This window comes from Dermacentor variabilis, chromosome 10, assembly GCF_050947875.1.
Source record: "Dermacentor variabilis isolate Ectoservices chromosome 10, ASM5094787v1, whole genome shotgun sequence".
Classification (NCBI taxonomy): domain Eukaryota; kingdom Metazoa; phylum Arthropoda; class Arachnida; order Ixodida; family Ixodidae; genus Dermacentor; species Dermacentor variabilis.
This window is the reverse complement of record NC_134577.1, coordinates 85,574,616-85,600,065: the sequence shown is the minus strand read 5'-3', so window position 1 is coordinate 85,600,065 and position 25,450 is coordinate 85,574,616. Positions and strand designations below refer to the sequence as shown.

The window sequence follows — 25,450 nt, the reverse complement described above, 5'->3', positions numbered from 1 at the left end:
AAAGTAGAACTGTAAGCCTATTATACACTTGTCCATAGACACTCTGCTGACAACTGTCTACAAACATGAATTTTAGTCCATCCGTAGACACTCTATAGACAGTCTATAGACTCAGAGTTTTTATAGACTAGTCTATAAAAAGTGTATTGCCATAAATCTATAGACAGTCTATAGACTCAAACTTCTTATAGACAAGTCTATAAAAAGTGTATGACCATAAGTCTATAGACAGTCTATAGACTCAGACTTCTTATAGACTAGTCTATAAAAAGTGTATGACCATAAGTCTATAGACAGTCTATAGACAGTGTCTAGACAGTTTATAGGCTCAGACTTTTTATAGACCAGTCTATAAAAAGTGTATGGCCATAAGTCTATAGACTGCCTATAGACAAGTCTGAAGAAATGTCTATAGACAGTCTATAGACTTCATACACAAATGTCTATAGACTGTCTATGGACTTTCTATAAAAAAATTTTGTGAGGGATCACACGAGTTCAAATTAGCGTTCGAGCACACGAAGGCTACGTGACGCGTCGGAATTCTCACAACAGCTCAAATCACATGCCTGATGTGGTCCTACGCAAAACCAATGCTCGAGTCACACAGTTCCAAGTTTTTCATGTTACACACCGTTTCTTTTCCTATGGTGTGGGTGTCCTAGTTAGCAACGAGAGAGAGTGCCGAGAGAGACACCCGTAAACTTTAATATGTTGAGCAATCAACGCTCCTGGGCACCTAGGTGTAATTGGTAGACCAGCAGTCGTGTACTGGGCTGAAACTTTCGCCATACCCGCCGCCTGCCTAGTGCCTATGGTGTTGCGCTGAGGGAGGGAGGGCGATATTTTCTAAGAGTCCGCCTAGTGGACTGTCCTTTTCAACCGCAGCTGATTGTCTGGGGCGGAAGTCTCCTTTTCGCTCGCACGACTCCATCCAAACAGCACATTCATTAGCAGTGGCCGAAATGGACCGTCCACTAGGTGGGTTTTTACAGAATAACCCTCCTCATAAGCAGGACGTCGGTGGATCAAATCCCTGCCCAAGCGGCCGCATCTCCATTCGCCCGAAATGAAAAAAAAAAGGCCCATGATCCATGCATTGCGGCCACGGTAATAGACGGTCACCATTGTTCCGTAGTCTCCCACTACCGCGTTCCCCAAAATCAGGTAGTTGTTTTAGAACGTGAAACGCACGAAGTTTACATTTTGCCATATCCGCATCACTACCGCTCCCCGCCAGGTACACACTTCGTCTGCTTAGGCGTTATTTGGTGGCTGCTAAAAATAAAACTAGACAATTAACCCCCCTGTGGCTTTTCAAAGATTACATTATTAGCATCTGTTACGCATTCACTGGCAATTTACCGCACCTCTCGTCAACGCCACGAGATGGCGCCCTTAGAACATGGGCTGCACGGAACGCGAAACCCGGAGCACTTGTAACGCCGAGAAAGCCGTTTGCGTTTGGTGTTGCGCCGAGAGAAGGAAAGCACGCAGCTCCGTAGCATGTTTTCTGAATATTTACTCTGAAATTAACCTAAAGGCGCTGAGAAAGGTGGATATTCTTTAAGACTGCGTGAAAATAAAGCCGACCCACCGTGCTTTAGTGGCTATGATGTTGGGCTGCTAAGCACATGGTCGCTGGCTTGATTGAATCCTGGCCCCGGCTGCTGCATTTCGATGGGGACAAAATGCGAAAACACCCGTGTACTCAGACTTAGGTGCACGCTAAAGAACCCCAGTTGGTCGAAACTTCCGGAGTCCCCCCTACGGCGGGCCTCATAATCAGAAAGTGGTTTTGGCACGTAAAACCCTACAACTTCATTTTCAAAATAAAGCCGACCCAGATAGTGCAGACAAACAGCTGCACAACGCTGCGGCTGATTTTAAAACTAAAAGCTCACGAACACCATAGAAGAGGTAAACACGAGAATCGGTAATCTGCATAATTCATTTGCCATTAAGAATTTTCATGCTGATCAGAAAGCAATCGCATTCACAAGTTCAAGTCAGCCGAACAATTGCGGCGCATGTACTAACACATTAGAAACAGAGGCCCGATATGATGTTTTATTTCATTAAGTGCGGTTTTGGGGGTTTACGAATGTGTATATAATCTCAAAGCTAGGGAGTTAATTATTCTTATGGCGATGCCACTATTACGCGGTCGTAGTCGTTACCAGAGATAGCTAAATTTCGTAACGCAGCTTAACAAACGAGAACTCGTGGTGGCCACAAACAACTCTTTATTGGCACAAAATACGGGTAGCCTCTTCATTCTCAAAGTTCATGGCTGCTACGAGAGAGGCACTACGAGCAACGGCTTCCCGTTTAATTTTACGCCGTTTTCGTCGCGATTGATTGAGCGCTTTTACACAGCAGTGGAGCCTAGTCAGCAAATAGAACTTGAACTCAGTTCCGAGCGGCATAAGGAAAGTTCTTCACCAGTAACATTACATCCAGTGTACTGTCAGTGCAGGGTTTCTCTCGGCAGAAGAACACAGTGAAGATTTCCTTAAACTTCTTCACTGCCCTCAGAAGCTCCGGCAAAGGACGTAGCAACCCTCGCATGTCACAGTGTCCTAAGAGTTCCTGCTTTCCGTATTGGGGGTTTCCAAAAGAAAGGCCTTGCATTGCATGCAGTCATAACGCTTCGGAGACATTCCATCAACATACCCTGCCATGTAATGTTTTACATGGTCGTCGCTCTTCTGCTCCACCAACTGTCCGTGCTCAGCAGGCATACTACGCAGCTTGCGCTCGATTGAAACCATGTTCCCTTCCTCAATGAGATGGTCGATTGCAGCAACCATGGCCTTTTGAGCGGAAGCGTCTTGCGCACTCAGGAGAGAACTCATTTTTACATTAGTTTCATCAAGGGCAGCATTGGCTGCAGGTACTGTCTTAGCAAGGTTATAAAAGTACCGGCAATTAACGACAACTCGAAACTGCGTTGGTGTTGGGTGGTCATTAGACCCACACGATTAGCCGAATATACGAAAAATGTTTTCCAGCGGATCCTGGCTTAACATGAACGTCATAACGTACTTAAATCCCTGGCTGACAGGATAATTCAGCAGTGATAATGTGCTGGATATCGTCACTCTTAGGCCATCTTCAGTTGGATCGCTTAAATATCCCCCAAATCCTGCAGCATGGCGCTACCAAGAAGAGAGAGAGAGAGAAACAAATTTATTTAGTCGCCTGGAGAACGACACCATGACTAAATGGCACCGCGACGCGCGCCCTGACGTCTTCTCAGTGGGTGGTCTCTATTCAACTCCAGCGCGTGCTACTCCCGCGGTCGGTCGCCCTGAGGGGCAACGTTCCGTCGGTTTCGCTCGGCCTTTGTTTTTCAAGAGTCGCCGAGACCTGCTGGACGGCCCATGTTTGGGTTTCGTGGTCGTAGCAATCCGCCGCAGCCTTGTACGTACATGCACATTCCTACTACCAAGAATAAAGAAATTCAAGGAAGTCTTACAGCGTCTGTAGCATCTAGGAGCAGGGGCTCAAAGCTTCTGCTGCAAAGCGGGATGTCATCGTCTTGATGAGGCAGTTGATGGGGGTCTTGGCTGCGCCGGCTTTTTGGACATGTAACTAGGTGAATTTGGCAGCAGCGATGGCACGGCATCGGGCAGGAGCTCCGGTTTTCCTCTTTGAATACGCACCTCTTCACCATTTAAAATGTGCACATAGTCTCGCACAAGACACGATGATTCGAAATGAGAGTACCAAGTCAACCATGTTTTATAGAGTTCCTTGTCTTGGCGGTACAAGTTGCGGTACCAAACTCGCCGTTTTTCATCTTTGGGCGCGGTGAACAACGACGGCTGCTTTCCGTCTGTCCACTGATAACCTGTTTTAATGCCGGGAGCGAAGCAGCGTCGTTGCCCTTGACGTTTCCACATTCTTAATTCTCATGACTTCAGCTGACTGCGCGCGAAACAGACTCGAACGGGAGATTTAAACACCAAAAAAGAATCAACGTCGCGAATCAAGCCCGCACGAACATGTACGCGAAGCAGCGGAGGCAGCCAGCTCGCGCGACTACAGCGCCGCTGCCAGCAACGGGGTCCCATCCGGATTCGCCGCCTCAGTGTAATGCATAAGGCATTTCTAGAACCCCCTTCTGAAACGCTATATTAAAGACGACGATTCCTGAACGCCTTTCCAACATCGACGTTCAGCTACCGTAGGGACCATGAAGCGATGATCACTATGGAAACAAAGTTAATTCAGTAGAATCACGAAGTAAATGCATATGACTTTATTCGATAATATTGTACTCACCATGCATTTAATTAATATAGTCATCAATACGGACAGCTATGCTGGGGATCCACTTTCACAGAGTGGAATGGCATGGATAATTTTTTTACAGAAACTGCCATATAAGCACGCCCACTTAGAACTTGTCGGTGCCGCTTGAATACATAATTCACTACAATGGATGTGATTAAGTCATAGTCTTTTTACCCTTTTCTACTCCCCCTTTAAAGACAACAAGCCCCTCCTTTTCAAGCAATACTATTAGGCCCTTTCCTTAGTTCCACAAATAATATGGGTGATGATACATACAGTGCCTAAAAAATAAAAATAGGGCGAGTGCGCGGGCGCCATTTTACTTGCAATTATAATCATGGCTACAAAAGATACAATTTTTGCGATGCGTTAAAAATAAGATAAGCCCCATTTCTGTTGCGTACAAACTCGGAGTGCACTAGAACTTTCCCAAGACCTTGGGTAACGGGGCTGAGAAATGCCGTATAAAAAGTTCGAGCACTTGCTCAAGCAATTTTTGAGTGGATGAAACTGACGCCTCTGAAGATTCACGCGGCCATCACGCTAGAAGGTTAACTGTGTGGTTTTATACGGTGAAAGACCGCTGTTATTATTAGGTAGGATACAAAGGGGGATCATCGAGTAAATTTATCAATTCGGTGTTCCCTAACGTGGACCTAAATTCAAGAACACGAGTGATTTTTTTCTGTCATTTTGCTCGCATCGAAATTAGGCCACCGTGGCCGCAATTGAATGGAAGACCTGGAGCTCAGCAATGGCACGCCTTAGGCACTAAGCTACCGCGGCCGGTATCACACGAGAAAGTCTGCGAGGTTTAGCCATTCAGTTAATGTAACCAACTCTATGGGAAAAGCTCCCCATCGGTGACTGCAAGGACGGCGCCATGTTACTACGTTGGGCTGGCGAGCACGCGTAGAAGACGAGATTGGATTCAGACGAGACGCGCGCTCAACGTTATACGACGTTTCCGCAGTATCGCGGTGTGACATAGCTCAGGCGCCTGCAAACGCATGTTTTAACGCGCCTTAAAGAATAGGAGGGGCAATAAGAAGACGACGAGTGATAGGCTTGCTTCCGAACGCCCGTCTGTAATTTTAAGTCTTTTTAACAAGTGAAGAGTTCATTTTTGCTTTTTCTGTCTCTCTCTCACCGAACACCGGTCTGGGGGTTACCGCCCTGCGAGAGAAGCACAGCAAGCGGCTCCCGAAGCGCACCCGACCAAAGCAGCGCGGCGAGACTTTCCCGCCCTTCGTGATGCTTTGATAGCATCCATCGCAAGCAATGAGCAATCATGTCACCATGTTCCATCTGTAGACCACAGAGAAGATGAGCATGCGAGGAAAAGGCTACGTGAAGATGAGATCGAGACAATGAAACCAACAGGAGACAAGGAAGAGATGGACCAGACAGCGTTCGCTGCTGTCTCTTACAAAAAGAAAAGAGCCGCAGGTGTTACTGTTATATTCAAGCCAACTCAGCCTGACAGCAGCTTATGTAAAGTGAACCTCAATCTTCTGGCTTCTGCGGTCATGACGAAAGCCTAAGAAAAGATACTCAGCCATCGTCTCGACAAGGATGGCAGTCTCATGGTGACAATGTCTACGCTTCCTGCAACTAATCGCCTCCTGACAGTGACACATCTATCGGGTATTCCTGTAGAAGCTCGAGTCCCATTCTCCTACTCTGCCACGTACGGGAGGATACAGGACGTTCCTGTTGAGTACTCGGATGATATCCTCAAGGAGTATTTGAGCGAACAAGGAGTCATATCTGCTAAAAGGCAACTTTTCTACGTCCTTAACGAAGATGGCGTGGTAATGGCAACCCGAAGACGCTCGGTCATCCTTAAATTCCCAATGGACGCCGCTTTACCAAACCGAGTGTCGCTTGGATTCTGCAGTTATCCCGTGACGAAATACATAGGGTCCACTACTCAATGTTTCAGATGTGAAAGACAGCGGCATATAGCGAAATACTGTAAACGCCCCTCCGCTGCAAGATATAGGCTGGCGCACATACGCATAGGGAGAGTACGTCACGGTCCCAGCCTCGATGTGCAAACTGTCAAGCTGAGCATGCTGCATCATACGGAGGGTGTCCCAAAAAGAAATCAGCCACTTTTGCACGGTCAAGGGAGCAAATCAAGCGAAAAGTGCGGAAACGACGAGAACCACCAAGTCCGGATGTGATACATACATCTACAAACCAAAAGCAACACGAGATGGTGCAGCGTAGCGACAGCGCTTCGAAGTCCTTCGCCTCAGTCGTGAGAGAAAACCAGCAAATTACTTCATCTGCAAAGAGTCAATCAAAGCCCTCAAGTGATATAGCCGGAAGCCCACAACAACAACAAGTATCCCCAAGGTCGGAGCAGAAGGACATGAAGAACCGAGAAAAGCTGTCAGATGGTGGCGCTGTAAATGAGATATCAAGTATGCTGATTCCCATGATGTTCGCAGCAATCAAGGCTATTCTCCGCACCAGTCCATTGTTTAAAAGCGGCCCTGAGGTAGAGGCCATCCTGGCTTTGGAACCGCTGGTGCCGTCTTCTTTCACGGCGCAACACCGTGATTCTTCGCCGTAATAACGATGCCTTCGCCAACAATCACCTCCCAAGTGGTGTACACCAACAAACACTTCCGCACAAGTACCATATTCCAGTGGAATGCTCGCGGCTAACGCTCGAAGTTAGCAGACTTCAAGTATCTTGCGCGAGTGTACCGATTATCTTTTATGGTCATTTCCGAGTCTCGCGTCGACGAGCAGTTTAGGATAAAGGGTTAGTATTTTCACCACTCCAGACGACAAAACGGAATTAGACGACTGCTCGTTGGATTTCGAAACGACGTGCCTGCCTTTGTGATTGACGTAGCACCGCATGACGAGAATGAATATACAGCGCAACCTCAATGATTGCAGCTGAAGTGTTTACCCTTCTCGGCGTCCACTTGGAACCAGGATCACTTTTCGGCATGTCAAGATTGGAAAACTTGTTGACAAGCACTCAGTCTCCACATATCATTTGTGGCGATTTTAACGCACATAAGGAAATCTGGGGCAGTTACCATAAATGTGCTCGGGGTGCTAAGCTGGCGAAGCTTCTTGCAAGATGCAATATAGAGCCCCTGAACGATGGGAGCATAACATACTTGAAAAATCCGAAGACTGTTAGCTGCATTGACGTCACATTCACATCAATTCCAGTTGCCCCTATGTTCGGAGATTTCAAGACTAGAGGTAATGATCACTACCCGATCCTAATCGCTGCCCTTGATTTTCGGATGTCGCCCAGAAAAGTCAAACTGAAGTCGGTAGAATGGGAAGCTAACACAGCAGCCGTAGATAAAGGGACCAGAGCCTCAACTACGAATGCAGAATTAATACCGATGATAGCTCATTGCCTCAAACAATGTACCTGCTCTGCTACTAAGCATTGTAATGTGCCTACTAAAAACGAGGAATTCGAAAGGTTATGTGCATCAGTCGACACTCCGTCTTCGGAGGAAGCAGAAGAAGCAGCGATAGCTCTCACACTCCTGCAACCAAACGTCACCAAGATCGTCACGGACTCACAAGCTGCATACAAGAACTACAGATCTGGCTCGGTGTCCCTTGTGGCACAAAAAATTCTTGGTAAAGCTACGCCTCCTAAAAAAGCAATCGAATTAGTTTGGGTCCCGGCTCACTCCTCAGTTGAGGGCAATGAATATGCTCATCAACAGGCCCGAGCGCTAAACTCCCGGGCCAACGAGGAGGAGGCAAGGGGATGGCAACCCATCACAAATTACAGATATAGTCAAATATTACAGGGACGGCAGGAAGACATTCCCGCACCCCCACCACTCCTTGACCAGAGCCGAACAAACAATATACAGGCAAATCCAGGCAGGATCCTTTCCCCACCCCTGCCTCCAGAACAAAATATACCCAGAGAGATATAAGAACACATGTCCTCACTGCAATGCATTAGGCACCCTTCCGCACGTCATAGGAGAGTGCAATTTTTCCATAGACCACCCCCCACCTATACCCATAACTAACCCCCTGCTATCCCCACCCTTTACGAGCGTTGGGTGATCATGCTGTCCAGCCCCGCCCGGGAAGACCAGCTCCGACTGATCCACAGGGGCCAGGCGGCCCTGGAAGCATATGGAGCCCGCGAAGAGGGAGCCACCTGATCAGACGCTTAACGCGTTTCATTTCGTAATGGACCAGTAAAGTTGTTTCTCTCTTTCTCTCTCTCTATCTGCCATTCAAAGGCTTGCCGAAAGGAAGACCCTACGCACTAAGAATAACAAAGACCTCAGAGCTCGTCGACGGGCACAAAGACAAATACGGCGTTACCTCACCAAACTGAACCGAAAAAGGTGGAGGGACTTTTGTAGGACACTGGACAAACGACCACCGCTGAGCAAAATCTGGCGAGTCGCCAGAGGCATTCGCAAGGAACTTTATCCTTTTATCGTCCTCTCATTACATGAGCGCGCATCCCTGTAAATACTGTAGGCTCCTTTGCAGCGGAGCACAACCTTCTCGGCAAATTGCAAGTCACCAGCCTAGTCCACCTTCATCGACCCTTCCTGACTTAGTTGCAACTGAAGAACTCACTGCAGCAATCGGCGATGCAAAAAAGCGATCATCACCTAGCCATGACGGTGTGAGTTATGAAGAGCTCGCAAATCTGTGCAACTCATCTCGCCTACGCCTTCTGGAGTACTAAAACGCCTCATGCATAACTAGGGAGGTTCCCACGGAATGGAAGCTTGTCAAAGTTATTCCTATACTGAAGCCAGGGTAGCAGACGGCAAGTTACGCCTCCTTCAGTCCCATATCTATGCTTAGTTGCGCAGGGAAGCTACTCGAGAAAATGATTCACAAGCGACTAAACTGGCTCCTAGAAACTACAAAAGTTTACCCGGAGGAAATGAATGGCTTCCGGCAAAATAGGTACGCAATTGATAATGTCATTGCTTTGGAATGCCATTATTTGAAGAGGAATTGGTATGTGGAAACACACCTACTGCATTATTTTAGGACATCAAGGCAGCATATGATTCGGTCTATGATAAAGCAATACTTGACGCTCTCGAAACCCTTGGTCTTGGAGGACGGCTTTATGCATGGATTCAAGACTGCCTTCAAGGACGCCAACTTTTCATGTGTATCCCGGATGGCCCCACGGCGCTTTATGCCGTCGAGAAGGGAGTGCCACAAGGAGCTGTGTTAAGCCCGGTATTATTTAATTTAGTCCTCATTCATCTGAGAAGAAACCTCCCCCGTGGCGTCAAAATCACACTGTATCACACTGTATGCAGACTACATCTGCATTTGGAGCGCGGCGCGTTCCCGCAATACCACCCAACAACGTCTCCAGAGAGCGCTGGCAAATATATCGGCCTACCTAAATCAAAGGGGTCTGAAATTGTCCCCCGACAAAAGCGTTGCTATGGCTTTCACGCGGAGGTGTATAGAAAAATACCCACTAGTGTAGGGAGGTCATACCCTTCCAGCGTCAAGACGCAATAGTTTCTTGGAGTGACGATCGATAGGAACCTCACGTGGTCGCCTCAAATGAAAAAACTGAGTGACAAGATTTGCTCGGCATCGCACGTATTCCATTTTTTAGCCGAATCACAGCGGGGCAGCAAATGTTGATCAATGGTGCTCCTCCATAGGGCCTACGTCGATAGAACACTACGGTATTACCTCCCGATCCTGCACAAATTGTCTCCCACAAGCAAGTGAAAACCTGAGGAAACCCGGAACAACTACCTTCGCGTATGTGTAGGCTTTTCCAAGGGGTCGTCCAGCTCAGGAACTGTAGCAGAAGCTGGATGCCTGGCTCTTGAAGTGCTATGTTCACAAGAGACACTTCGAATTGACCTCCGACGCGTGATTCATACGAAGACCCACTTTTTAAAGGATATTTAAAGAACCCGTGCTACATCTCGCTTGGGACAGGGTACCGAAAGCATGTCTATTTCGATTCCTGCTCAGGCATCGCAAATTATGCCGCGAAACATAATACCTTGCAGACTGTCCCCACTGGAAATCGTGCCATATATCTCTGGCATCAGGGCAAAAAAGAAAATGCCCTATGCAGCGACTTATCAGATAGCATTCGAATCAACCTGCAGCATTTGATATTGCTTATATTCACCACAAGGCTAAGATTGCTGGGCATTGCATCAAGTTCCACTGCTGATGCCATTCAGATACCTAGCCATGCCGGTATTTCGGGAAATGAAAAAGCGGATAAAGCAGCCCTAAATGGACTCCAATACCACAATTTCAAAAGAACATCTTTTACAAAATCCGATGCTTCAAACCCATAAGAAAGGGGACGCCAAATACTTGAAAAATTATAGACCGATCAGCTTACTGTCCGCTGCCTACAAAATAATTATTCAGGTAATTGCAAATAGAATCAGGAACATCTTAGACTTCTGTCAGCCAAAATACCAGGCAGGATTCCGTAAAGGCTACTCTACAATTTACCATATTCGCACTATCAATCAGGTGATAGAAAAATGTGCGGAATATAACCAACCCTCATATGTAACTTTCATTGATTACGAGAAAGCGTTTGATGCAGTCGAAACCTCAGCAGTCATGGAGGCATTACGCAATCAGGGTGTAGACGAGCCGTATGTAAAAATACTGAAAGATATCTATAGCGGCTCCACAACCACCGTAGTCCTCCATAAAGAAAACAACAAAATCCCAACAAAGAAAGGCGTCACGCAGGGAGACACGACCTCTCCATTGCTATTCCCAGCGTGTTTACAGGAGGTATTCAGAGACCTAGATTGGGAAGAATTGGGTATAAGAGTTAATGGAGAATATCTTAGTAACTTGCGATTCGCTGATGATATTGCCTTGCTTAGTAACTCAGGGGACCAAGTGCAATGCATGCTCGCTAACTAGGAGAGGCAAAGCAGAAGGTTAGGTCTAAAAATTAATCTGCAGAAAACTAATGTAATGTTTAACAGTCTCGGAAAAGAACAGCAGTTTACGATAGGAAGCGAGGCACTGGAAGTGGTAAGGGAGTAAGTGTACTTAGGACAGGTAGTGACCGCAGATCCGGATCATGAGACTGAAATAATCGGAAGAATAAGAATGGGCTGGGGTGCGTTTGGCACGCATTCTTCGATCATGAACAGCAGGTTGCCATTATCTCTCAGGAGAAAAGTGTATAACAGCTGTGTCTTACCAGTACTCGCGTAAGGGGCAGAAACTTGGAGGCTTACGAAAACGGTTCCACTTAAATTGAGGATGACGTAACGAGCTATAGAAAGAAGAGTGTTAGGTGTAACGTTAAGGGATAAGAAAAGAGCAGATTGGGTGGGGCAACAAACGCGAGTTAATGACATCTTAGTTGAAATCAAAAAAAAAAAAGAACTGGGCATGGGCAGGGCATGTAATGAGGAGGGAAGATAACCGATGATCATTAATGGTTATGGACTGGATTCCAAGGGAAGGGAAGCGTAGCAGGGCACAGCAAAATTTAGGTGGGCGGATGAGATCAAGAAGTTTGCAGGGAGAACATGGCCACAATGAGTACATGACCGGGGTAGTTGAAGTATGGGAGAGGTCTTTGCCCTGCATTGGGCGTAACCAGGCTGATGATGATGATGATGATGCTTCAAACATGACGAAAAAATATGCCTATCAAGAAAAAGACTACATCTGGAATCTGCCGCTTCACCAAGATACGTTCCTACGGTACATTGACCCAGAAATAAGATCGAAAATTCCAGGACCACTTCCTCGACACTTAGAAACATTGTACCATCGTCTTCGACTGAACGTGGCAAACACGAACAATTATCTGTACCACATAGGGCTTACCACTAATCCCTAGCGTGATAACTGTGGCAACTTAGAGACAACTGAACACATATTACGAGAATGGACCGCGTATCGCGTGGAGGGACAATTCTTTGAGCAACAAATCGGCATGATTTGACACGATCCTTTAACATTACCCAGCGTCCTAGGTCCAAAGCTCGGCCCTTCATAACAACGGAGGGTTTTGGATTTATTGTTCAAATACCTTTCAGAAATCGGTCTAATAGGAAAGCTTTAAATATTCTACATTTCACATACAAAAGCTTAAGTTTACCCGCCATCACCTGTAACTATCAGTATCACGTCTACTTGCACATTTCATATTTATTTTTATTCTCTTCTTTTCCACTTTCTTCTGAAATCCTTTAATCCCATTCCCCATCCCTATACACAGTAGCATGCCTGCGGTTGTATACGCGCCGCCAAAATTCTCTGTTTTTCTAATAAAGAGTCTCTACAAAAAACGTTAGCTAAAATTTTATAATTTGGTCATTTAAAAATAAATATACGCAATGAGCCTTACACAGTTTACACAATTCAAGTTCTCATCATATTATGAATATTTTTCGCCTCACACGAATGAGAGGTAAGCAACCATTCTTTCGCCATAGTGTGTGCATTTTTTTAACGCAGAGTTGATGTAATGGGTGTAGCGGTAAAATCTTTGCGCTCTCCAACATTGGGCTCCATCAAGCTACGTAGCAGCTTCGCAGATATATGTTCCAAAAAGAAAAAGAGGACTAGCATTTTTAATAGTAGGAAAGAAAATTTGTTTATAAAGACGAAAGTTACGCATACTTTGTCTAAATTTTTCTTGACTATGGCTTCCATATGCTCAGCGTGCTACGAGAATTTAAGGCATTTATGTAAAAAAATCATCGGCACACAATGGAGATTCTGTTACGTAGCATGAGTGCGCTTTTCACAATACTTCTGGCTCCATGTGCATTTGCTGCCCAGCTGACAAATCCTTTGTGAAGTGCAATAGCGGCGCTGGTATTCAAGGACCTAACCACGCAGTCTGAATATCGCTTCATGATGCCCAAGAACAATGAAGCAGATCGCCTTAGCTTCTTCCTAAAATATTTAAGTTTACCCTAGCAGAAATATTTACCGCAATATCCCAGGTCAGCATAATGGTCTAAAAACAACACACCTACCATTTCAGTGTTTAAATATTTAAATCACCACTTGCAAAAAATACCCACCACACTTCTATCTTTTGTTCAAGACACCCCCCAATTCCTTGATGTTGTGACGGCACTAACGCCAACGAAATCCTGTACGACTGCGCTGTTATAGTCACTTTAGATGTTTCTGCCCTTCACACTAAAATAACCGTGAGTGCTGGAATTGAAGTCGAATCAATATCCCTCAGTGTCCCCAACCAGACGCTCCTGAAATTTACCTGTGACGCCTTAGGTTAGTTCTCTCGCTAAACTATTTCGATTTTGGTTCTATTCACTTGCTGCAAACTTCGAGCACCAGCATGGGAACACCATTCGCTACCGCTTATGCCAACATTTTCATAGGACAGCTTTATTCAAACCTGACAAAATAATAGCCTGTGATATTGCACACGCATCTGCGTTACATTGACGATGAATTTATAACATGAGAACACGTCACAAGCATGTTAACCACCCTAATAAGCCATTTCAACCGCTTGCACGCAAGTAATAAATTCTCTTCTCACCAGTCTCGAAGTGAAAACAATTTCATCGGAACAACGGCCTACATATGAAATGAGAAACCCAGAACGACATTTTGCCGGAAACGTATGATAGCCAGCAACATTTAGGCTACAACAGTCATCTCCAGCGACACTGCAAGCAAAAAAATTTTCTCGTACGAGCGAAAGGACTAAGAGGAATTTGCAGCGAAGACAAAGATTACATCCACCTCCTAAATGACCATGATGTAGCACCAGCAGAAAGAAACTATCCGAAAGTTCCTCTCGATAGAACTCATGACGTCTTGTCAAAATTGGAGAGGCAGTCGAAATTTGAAACAAACAGCCTACACTATAATCTTAGACCACCATGCTTTAGAACAAAATATTCTGATGCCCACCCCAGCATAAACAACATCCTATGAAAACACTACCCAATATTGTGAAGTAACTAGCATCTCAGAAAAGCGTTCCCACTAGTAACAAGGATTAGCTATCCCCGCAGCAGACACCTTAAAGACAAGTTAATGCATGCAAAAGTCAGCCAACGTCATTACCCATAATAAAAGAATGTTGTCGCCCCCGATGCAAAACCTGCAGGCACCTTCAAAGTTACATTAAAAGTAAGAGCACCGCAAGCAGTTTTACACATGAAGTGAAAACTAGCTTCACTTGCACTAGTTCTGGTGTGCTTTATATGTTTGTCTGTTTCATTTGTAAGAAACAATATATTGATGAAGCGCGGCAGTCAATGAATGTCCGACTGAACGGACATCTCGCGGATACAGATAAAAAGCTTCCCAAAGCCGTCGCCGAGCGTTTCTAACAACCAGGTCATAACTTTGATAAACTGAAACTCTACATCCTACAGTAAAATTTCCGTTCTGCTCGACATAGAAAATACTTAAAATCATACCTCATCCATAAGCTCAAGATATTTATCAATTTTTAAATTTATTTCAATACCCCAAATGCCTAGAGGGCATTACATAGGGCGGGATTATTAAACAATCATAGGGTAGAGCAAGGTTACAGACACCAAGTAAAATAAAATATAATCGGTAGAATAGATATCCAGATCCAGATACCAGAATCAAAACATCCAGATATGGAGCATTCACAAATCAAAGCAGAAGAGCCCTTCAGATGTCATCTCACGACCAGGAAGTATACCATAGAAAATAATAATTTCATGCATATTGACGGGATTAGGGTTACTGAATGTTGACTCGATCCAGATGCATCAGCAATTCTTTCTTAATGAATGACACGTTAGTAATGTTGCCCGTTTGTTGCAGCAGATCATTTCACTCTTTTACAAGAAAAATGGCAAGTTATGATATTTCAATATTCTTGCGAGAATTGGCTGTACTTTCAGGTGATGATCTCTGGGTGAAGAGATATGATGCGCCGGCAGGATATTGCTTGTTGCAAAATCAATATTGCTGTAGCACACCGAGCGAGACAATGACAAACCAGATGTCGTGCGTCGTGTGTCAATATTATAGATGTAAGGCTTCCCTTTGAGCCCGTTACACTTCGATAAGATGAATATATTCATAGAATAAACCTGGCTATGCTGTTCTGCACAGAATCAAGCTTGCTTGAATGATCACCGGTGTTTGGAGTCCATACCTACGGAACCGTATTCTAAAGCTAACATAATTAGAGTTGACTAGGCATGTAGCTTCGTTTCAGCATTGGCCCCCGAGAAACGACGCTTTAAATACCTAATTTCTTAAAATCATTATTTCTTATATGCTATACGTGAACGTTACACGTTAGATTAGACTAGAAGTGCGCACGCATATACTTAAATGACTGAGTTTTTGCAAATATGCCGGCATTTGCAGGAGTATTAGTGAGCATGGAAAGCGTTATCTGCTTGGTCTTGTCGATGTTTATCTCCATTTCCCACAATTTGCACACCCTCATTTAAGCAGGTTATAGCACCTTGCAGGGGCATCACTTCAAGCACGTTAGTTATTTCTCTTTGTATCACACAACTGTTATGACTATCGTAACCGATATGGATACACGTTTCAAAGGAAGCTTTAGGATCTATTTGCTATGCTAAATTTCAAGCTTTAGGCAGCAACACTTAGTTTTGTGTTTTGTGTTTGTCTTTGCTTTCCTTCCTTTTTTTGTTTTATTGATATAATTATTTCATTTTAGTATTTTTTTCACGATCACCATTGTTTGCCACTTCTGTTATTCTCTGTTCCAAAAAGAAGATAGCCCACTGGCCTCCCACGGAGCGAAGGCCAGCTAACTGGCCTCTGCTCCTCACCCCCCCCCCCCCTTTCTCCTCATCCAGGCCCCTTCGACGAAAGAACACCGGCGGCGGCCACCTGCGCCGACTCCGAACACGCTTGCGGAGCCAATTCCGACATACGCCGGCTCGCGCGAAGCGCGGTGTTGACTAGCGTAGTGAAGCTTTTCGCTTGAGAAATCTGTGCTACAAAACGGCAACTCTTAAGGTACCGCCATATGTCACTCAATTTTGCGACACTAAACCCCGCATTCAGAAATGTAAGTTAAGTTGAAGCCCACGCTTGATTTGATCTAAGTGGCACCTATCGCGAATGCGCCGAAGGAAACGCACGAAGCACCTTTGGGCACGTTAACGCCAGGCGTCATGTAAATAAAGTCAAGCATGGGCTTCGACTTAAGTTGCATTTCTGAATACGGGGGTAAATATTCCCAATTGTCCTTTGCTATTCTATAAGATAGATGAAGACAAAAGCCTTGTAAAGCCTACTGTCATAAGCCTTAATCCACGTTGGTCCTCTTTCTTCCACCGTAATAGACCTGAATCCACATTATTTCATAATAATACACCCTAATTCATCTTCATATCATCCTCATCCACCCAAATCCACGTTAATCCTCCTTTATCCACCTTAATCCCCAGTGTTTGACCTTAATCCACCCTAATTCACCTTTAGCCCCGTTAATACACCTTAATCTACTTCAATCCATCCTAATCCACCTCAATACATTCACTAATCAATCCTTAATTAATTCTAATAATCGTTAATTTGTACATGGCTGGACATTGGTTCACATCTGGCCTTCCTTGGTCACGTGATACTTTCTGTACTTCATCACGCGGCCTTCAAACAGATTTGGTGCCTTCGCCTTAATATATTATTCAAAAACAATCATTTACGAGTTGCACTTGCGTACGGGCAATGCCAAAGCTAGGTAGGGCTATTGACGAGATATCGGTAGAGTCCCACTTCGTAGAAAATCTAGCGTCGCCGTTATGGCGGCTAGAGGGGGAGGTGTCAGCATCGGCTGGGCTGCGCCGCGTATGGCGGTGCGGCATTTTTTCATGACAGCGACCAGGTGGCGCGCTCGTCTTCTCCGAGATGCCTAGCGTGATGTGTTTGAGCAATCTCTCCGGCTCCAAGCGCGCGTCGTGAAGTCTGTGGTGAGGTTAGCTTCGCCTTCCCCGTTTTCTTTGCTTGTCATAAGGAGTTCTGAGTAGCTTTCTTGACCCACGCCTCTGGAAAAATTTGGTCGGTATGCAGAGTAAGCTGGATGATCTCCTGGATGTGGGCCCCCTGAATGAGGTTCACGAGATGGTAAAGCATTGTGATGCGATGCCAGATCATCGTGAAATGGTGGGATCAAATAGCGACTCTCGCATACCCTACAACGTTAGCGGGTATGTTACCAGGAAAATGCTAATGAGAACAAAGTGCGAATAGTGTTCTCTAGCTGTTGCTTCAAGCAAAAGACTCGCGCTTGCTTCCGAAAGAGTCGTGCCTTACCAACCACATGGATAGAGGTGGCCTACTTTACCCATCTCAGGCAGTAACAGACTTGGTTGCTGCGATGGAAGATGCCTTCACGCATTGTTTCAGCTTTAACAAGTTGAATGCTGACAGCATCATGAGCCTTATTTCCTGTCAATAAATAAGCTGGATATGGTTGGCTGTGCGCATCATAGCGTAGAAATCACCAGCCAAGTGATACGGTTTTTTCTCATCATGAGGTTGCACGTCCTTGTCGCAGGAGAGAACGCATCGAAGCAAGGGAAGCGAGAAAAAATTAAGTACCTCAAGTTGAGGCGCACAACAAGACTGCATAACTGCAAAGTTTATATCAGCAAGACCATCATAAAGCGTTTGTATATGTAAAACAGGAATTGTTCACATCACATTGTATGCCCAGAAATATCTGAACCGAATTTCCCACCCGCCAAATTATTGTTTGCACTGCACCTTGTTCACCGTTTCTGGGTATATACCTCCATTATATATTGGATTTGCGCTCCATTTCATGTCATATTGTTTGTTTGAGAGCTAACAACCATGTATATAGAGTCGTGTGTATTATTTTATTACCAATAAATATTCTTTTTAAGGCACTTTTTGGCATTATTTGAGCGGTACTAAATACGGGAACTTAGTTCTTTGCAGGTTTCTAATATTGGAAACCAAATTTCCCTTAACGCCCTCATTATGCTTAGTTTTGACCATTGGTGCCTACAGGTCTACCTTTCATTGCAAAACTAAATAAACTTGAAATAATCATGGTTCACTCGAGCATCCCGTTTCAACTGAGGCGCGCACCAACCAGTAGACGATTAGGACGTAAGCGACTGTAGCGCAAGACACTAATAAAGTCACGCCAGACAGAACTGCATACGGCACCCCATAATAGTCCCTTAAAATGTTAAAGCGGCACTGGCAAACTACAAACAACCACCTACTGCGGAAGTTTCGGTTTGGTGCAATTATGAGTTTCACAAGTGTTGCGCTGAGCGCGAAGCTAAAGCGCGGCGATAAAATGACCAAATTTAGTACATAGTACATTAGGCCAGCTGCAGTGATAAAGTCGCCTAGACTTTAAAATGATTTTCCGATGCGCGTATTGCGCCCCAAGAAGCCACGGAGAGGGAAAGCACTTCACAGCGGAACCAAATAACCGCAGCGGACCTGTAGCCAGCGTACGGGAGGCATCTCGGAGCCGACATCAGCGCCGCCGCATCGTTCTGAAAAAATGCTGCCTCTGCGGCGCTCCGATGCCGACACCTCCCCCTCTAGCCACCATATCGCCGTCACGCGTTCCTCGTCCGCCATCTTTTCGGCAAAAATCACTCCGAACCATGCAAACCCAATCACGCATACCCAACTATGCACACCTTCCGTCTAGCGCTAACAAAGTACTAAAGTAATTGAATTTCTCAATGTAAAATAAGGTAGAAAAATTGTAAAGTACAACTTACACAAAAGCTACAGACATGACAGCGTCGAATTGTAAATCGAATATATGAGAAAACACAATTTTCCTACGCAAGCAATGAAACACAATCCCATCTTCCAGCATTTCTACCATAGATAGACCGGCAACCGCGTCCAGAATTACCGCGTGCCGCGCGCGCAAATCTGCGAGGCCACGGAGTGGCGCACCTGTTTCCTTGCAACACCTCCAGATGGCGCTACACTCAACCGCATCGTACCGCATCGCCGCCTACGCAAGAGGATGCGTTTCTACAGAAATCTCGCCTTCGCGCATAGCCTTCGGCGTCAGCGTTTGCCGGTAAACATTAGGGTTACATATGCTGCAGCTGACGGCAAGCGTGAGAAGCAGTCGTATATTTTTGAATGCTACCGCATTCCACACTTAAAGCCAAAGTTTAAGCGACTTAAAATTTCTTTCTTTTTTTTCAGGAACGTCACAAGGCCTTTAAAATACAATTTTTAGCTAATTTTTATAGTGCGTTAAATGATGCGATTGCAAGCGCCTTAACTGGATCACGCCACCGTACTGAAGGAGGCTCCGTATCACGCTGATTGCGCGTCTCGTCTGAATTGTATCTCGTCGTCGGCGCCTGCGCACCGGTGCTGCGTAGCAATATGGCGGCGGCCTTGCATCTGCTGATTTCAATGCATTCGCGCTATGAGAAGCTTTTTTCCTGTAGAGTTGGCCATAGTAAATCTATGACTAATTGTTGCAAAGTTTCTAGCGTGATACCCGCCGCGGTAGCTTTGTGCCTAAGGCGTTCCTTTCGGCGCTAAAACCGAACAGAAGCCATTGGTGTCGCAGGCTGCATCCGTTCGTGGTTTCAGAAAAGCTGTTCAAGTCGTGACAGAACGAGTAAGTTAAAGAAATTACTTGAAAGAATTATATAAGCGCAGCAGCAGTGCGTTGGGTAGTATTGAAGGTATTGAGAAGGTGTTGGAGGCAATAAATGGGGTAGCTGGTCTTTCATGGGACGTTAGCCTTAGTATATTAGTTCAGCGTAGGCATCGTCACGCCGGTATACAGAAATGGCGACAGCTTGTGTGGTCGAGGCGCCGGAAAAGGTATTGTGGCAGGTTGGGCTTTGCAATGTGTCGGTGAGTATTTAATTTAAAAAAAGGAAACAATAAAAGAGTGAAAATGAGAAAAGGAAAACAACGGAGGAATAAAATAAAAGGGTGACGGCAGAAATATCTGGCAGGGGGCAGGTGTACATGGGAAAGGAGCTCGTATGGTTGATATCCGAGCAATAGCTTGGAAGAGAACATGAAATCGAGTGGTGCGGGAGAAGCAAAGAAGAACTGGAAACGGATGAATAGCTGACATTACGAATCGAGGTTAGCTGGTGGAAAAATTTGTTTTATGCATTGAGTGATTTGAGGCTTGCAGGTTTTCGTTAGAGCTTCTAGCGATTCTAAGTTGCCACGTTCAAGATTGTTTCCTATCGAGTGTAGACATTTAAACTTGTGTGTGATGTGTAATTCCATTTATTTACTCTCACGAGGGGAACAGAAATTAGTGTACGATTCATATAGCCTTGCTATGTAATGTATGGACATGTTTACTTAAGTCGTTGGCTACTGCTTTATGTAAATTGTGATTTGTACGTGCGCGATGGCCGTGGAGACTGGTATAAGTGTGTTGTCCTGAGTCACATATTTATTTCATAATTTATTTCACAACAACCCTAAGGGCCCTCTAGGCAATGTATTACAAAGCGTAAGGGTTACATCGGTGAGGCAAACAGTGCGTAAATATAAATACAACACGAAAACAAAACTTCGACAAATATAATTACAGTCCATCAACGTGAAAACACAGAAAAAAATAGTTATCAGTACAGCAACTTTAAATGATTTGCGCAAAATATGACAACGGTGCGGAGACTTTGTTTGTCCGCGCATGAAAAAAAAATTCAGTTTACACATCAAAGAGTGAAACGTTATATATTAGGTATGCAATGGTAGTGCGTAGAGCGCCTGCAAATTTCGAGGCGTTTGTTTCCGTGACAATGTGCGATGGCAGAATATTCCATTCTATCGCGATGCGAGGTATAGGTGACTGACTAAATGCCAGGGAACGACACATGATGCATTTGGGTTTGCAAGAATGACTGAGGGTTCAAACATTATTCGATATGAAGAGATACGTGATAGTAAAGCTTAAGGAATAGTATTAAACGGGATATATTACGATGAACGGACAAGGCTTCAAGCTCGGCACGAATTTTTAATGCTGATAGCCTGGTTCGCGGTGAATAATCTGTAAAGATGACGCATACAGCACCGTTTTACCTGGATTCTAAGTCAGTTATCAGGTATGCCTGATAAGTGACCCATATGGCTAACGGTTACTCTACTTTAGGGCGTATTAGTGTTGTGTATATCAATTTGCTTAAGTGTATGGGAGCGTGTTTGAGGTTACGTTTAAAAACAAAGCGAACGGTTTACAGATGTCAGGCTGTGGTCAACGTGATTATTTCACGTAAAGTTAGGGTTTAGTTGTACGCCAAGCTATTTGTATATGCATTGTGTGTAAGAATTGTTACATTCAAGACAGTAGTCTACGTTGCTTGATCCGGAGGTTGAACTCAAAGCTAGCTTGTTAAGGTAATCCAACGCTGTATTTTTTACTATAGTATTAGATTGAATATGTTTGCTTATTGAGCACCTGATGTGGCCACAGGCACCGGATGTTGGCTTCGTCGTTGTCCTTAATTTGGTACGTACAAGGATGTCATTGAAGTAAGTGTTGCGTCCTTAGGATACATTGTGCGGTTCGGGAAAGATCTTAACTTTCTTGTTGCTAGTTAGAAGCGGGCTTGCAAGGTGTATTCACGGCTCTTGCAGGGTGTATCCGGACACAACGAAGCAACTTTAAAAGATATGTTGTAATGGTGATCAGTACAGCAGCAAGAACATTGAGTAACGAAATAATCTTTATTGGGCGTAACTGACCTCGCAAAACAAGTTATGCTCGCGCAGAAAGATAATGTCGGGCACATGAGTCCGTCACCCAGAAAGTTGTTTATTTAAAACTACATCACCGGCTCTGGTCGGAGCATTGAGTGATGGGGGATTAGAGAATAAAATACGTGATGAGCATGAACAAGAACAAAGAAAACAGTAAGCAGAACAAAAGAATGCATCATTATACAGTCTCAGTTTGCAAAATGAGTGTATAAGTGCTCATAGAAATGTTCGCGGTTAGTGATTGAAACAATGGCATCTTGAAGATCGTTCCAAAGTGCGATGGCTTGTGGGAAAGAGGAGGAATCGAAAGCTTTAGTTTAACCAAATATGCGTTTGATGCTGAGGTGATTAGGAAGGCGCCTGGATGTACGTAATGGTTTTTCAAGTGGCAGTGGGGATGGCGTTACGCTGTGAACATGTTTGAGTATTAAGCATAAAAGAGCAACAGAACGACGAATACTTAATGTCTGGAGTGGAATGCCTAGCATAATTTTTGTTATACTGGAATGACGGTTATCGTTACATGAAATGAATCGAGCGGCTATATTTTGTACCGCTCCTAGCATTGAGATTAGATGCTCTTGATGAGGTGACCAGATGGATGAAGCAAATTCAAGCTGTGGGCGGACGAAAGTTAAATACGCGAATTAGCGTGCATGAGCTGAGCAATGAGGCAAATTTCGACGTAAGTAACCGCGCGTTTGTAACGCTTTAGCACATATGTTGGTGACATGAAATTTGCATTGTGCCTAATGGGCGTCGGGTATTCCCGCGTGATTCGTTGAAGATTCCGTCGTCATCGCTGCGTCTCGCTGGCGTTTAAGAATGCACATATCTGTTCGCGTCGTCCGTACACGTTGATCACAAAAGGTTTAAATACAACGTAGACGAGATATATAACGGGCGAGAAAGTTCTAGGATGTTCTGATAAATGCATGCGCCTCATGCGCTGAGCAGTAACTTCGCATTTGCTAACGGTTGAAAGACGTTCAAAGAGATGTAGAAGTACCCACCTCAATACGCATAAAACGTGTATCTTACTTGTCATGTCATTGCTCGCACGGATGCGTTTGTCACATCACACTAAGATTTTACAGCTATGACTAGATAGCAAGCTGAGTCCAAACATGCGACTTCGTAGGGTGTGAAAACGACTTTTTAAAACAAACAGGTTCTTCCATATTAAACAAGAAAAACTAAAATTTTATAGAGGGAGAACATATCATATAGTGAAGCACCAGATCATTTGAACTTCAACTTAACAGTCTTATTACTCTCATCACTTAGTTTATGGTGTCGAAGAAAGGTATTCCGTGAGAATACAAGAGCCAACGAGACAACCAGAATATTCAATTCTTTGAACAAAATTTAAATGGAATAAACTTTTCTATATACCTAAGATGTGCCTATTTTTTGTAGAATACCTACAATCATTGTCTGCCAAAAACAACAGGGCTGAAGAACCTCAAATAATGGCACAGATTACTTTTCAGTTCACAAAGAAACAGTCCTTGGTTATTAAGCAGATGCCAATTATAAGGGTTTTGTTCTACTGACACAGCAGAAACATTAAAAGTATGGGCAAATAAAGCTTGTCTTCTAGTGCACCGTCAAAACGCTTGCACAAAATACATCTCTAACCAAACGAGGTGTCAAGGAACTTCTGCGGACATTTAAACATTCTAGTTGCACAAAACACATACTTATCAGCTCATTGGGGATTGCCTTGAAATGAGTTTGTTAAAGCTTCGTTCGCGAACAATGTAGTCCTACATACAGTGAGCGCTGGCGAGGGCCTGCAGTGTACTTTGGCATTCAAGCTCGACAGGTACTTCTGGCGAGGACGTCTTGTTTCGTAATTTCTTAAACCAACATTTTACTCAGCAGTCTAAATGTCAAAAAGAGTCGGTCTCTGCACACGATGCATTTAGTTGCTCACTCCTGTGAAAAATGTCAGTGCTGTTTCCCTGGACGGCTTCACTCACTTTAAAACGGGTACCAGCGAAACACAAAGGACGCGCACACAAGGAAAAGGCGTTAGACACGGACGGACGCTGGACTTCCAACTGTACTTTATTATTGGAATCTACATCGCCGCACATAACCTCCGACGCATGCGCATCTTCAACTGCTTCCAAGACATGTGCAAAGATAACATATCGAAGATACATTACTGTGTGAAAACAGCCGACGCATGCGCAACTTCTAGTCCTCCCAAGATGTACGCATGAATGTCAGTTTTTGATTAATCATATTTTACCTACTCGATATGTAAGCGCCTATCGAGGCTTATATAGGCTTACCTATTGAGTAGGTAAAACATGATTAATCAAAAACTGACATTGATGCACAGGTCTTGGGAGGAGTAGAAGTTCGCATGCGTCGGCTGTTTTCACACGGTAACCTATCTCTGAAATGTGATCTTTGCACGTGTCTTGGGAGGAGCTGAAGATGCGCATGCGTCGGAGGTTATGTGCGGCGATGTAGATTTCAATAATAAAGTACAGTTGAAAGTCCAGCGTCCGTCCGCGTCTAACGCCTTTTCCTTATGCGCGTCCTTTGTGTTTCGCTGGTACCCTTTTTCAAGTTCATCATGCACCAACTGGCCCAAGAGGTTGCGCTAATTCACTCTCACGCTGTTATGCAAATGCCGCGGGCGATTTATCTAACTCGCGCATTAGACAGAATATCGCGGCTGCACATCCCTATGCGTCACCAGGTGCGCAAGCAGTTGAACTTCGTCACCAAATGAATCTCCACATAAGTAGCACGTATTACTCTGCCACAGATGCTCATCGAGCGTTTCTTTCTGTGCGAAAAGAAATCCAGCCTGCGTACACTCATACGGCGTTTTATCTGCGTGCTTCCTTTGTCGGTGACATATTTCACTAACGCAAGCTTTATCGCTACTGTGCCAATAGAGTTTGAATGGTTTCCAGCATGTTTGACAGACATGGGGTTTTCCCTCTGTGTGAGTCTGCTGGTGTCTACGGAGACTCGCCAACCGCGTGAATGATTTACGACATGTTTTGCAGATGTAGGGTTTCTCACCTGTATGCGTGCGCATATGGTTACCTAGGTGGGCAGACTGCCGGAACGATTGATCACATATTTTGCAAATGTAGGGTTTCTCGCCTGCATGCATGCGCATGTGGTTATCTAGATGACTAGACTGCCGGAATGAATGATCGCATACTTTGCAAATGTAGGGCTTCTCACCTGCATGCGTGCGCATATGGGTACCTAGGTGGACAGACTGCCGGAACGATTTATCACACATATTGCAAACGTAGGGTTTCTCGCCTGTATGTGTGCGCATATGGTTATCTAGGTGGACAGACTGCCGGAAGGATTTATCACAAATTTTGCAAATGTAGGGTTTCTCGCCTGTAAGCGT

General features: G+C 44.8%; 1 protein-coding gene across 1 annotated transcript in view; it reads right to left on the bottom strand.

Annotated features, from left to right (window-relative positions):
* LOC142559317 (uncharacterized) overlaps window positions 1-25,450 on the bottom strand; it is a 98,985-nt gene that overhangs the window by 51,150 nt on the left and 22,385 nt on the right. The window contains exon 2 of the mRNA XM_075670931.1: window positions 25,129-25,272. Within this exon, the coding sequence (XP_075527046.1) occupies window positions 25,129-25,272 (144 nt within the window). The remainder of the gene's footprint in view (window positions 1-25,128; window positions 25,273-25,450) is intronic.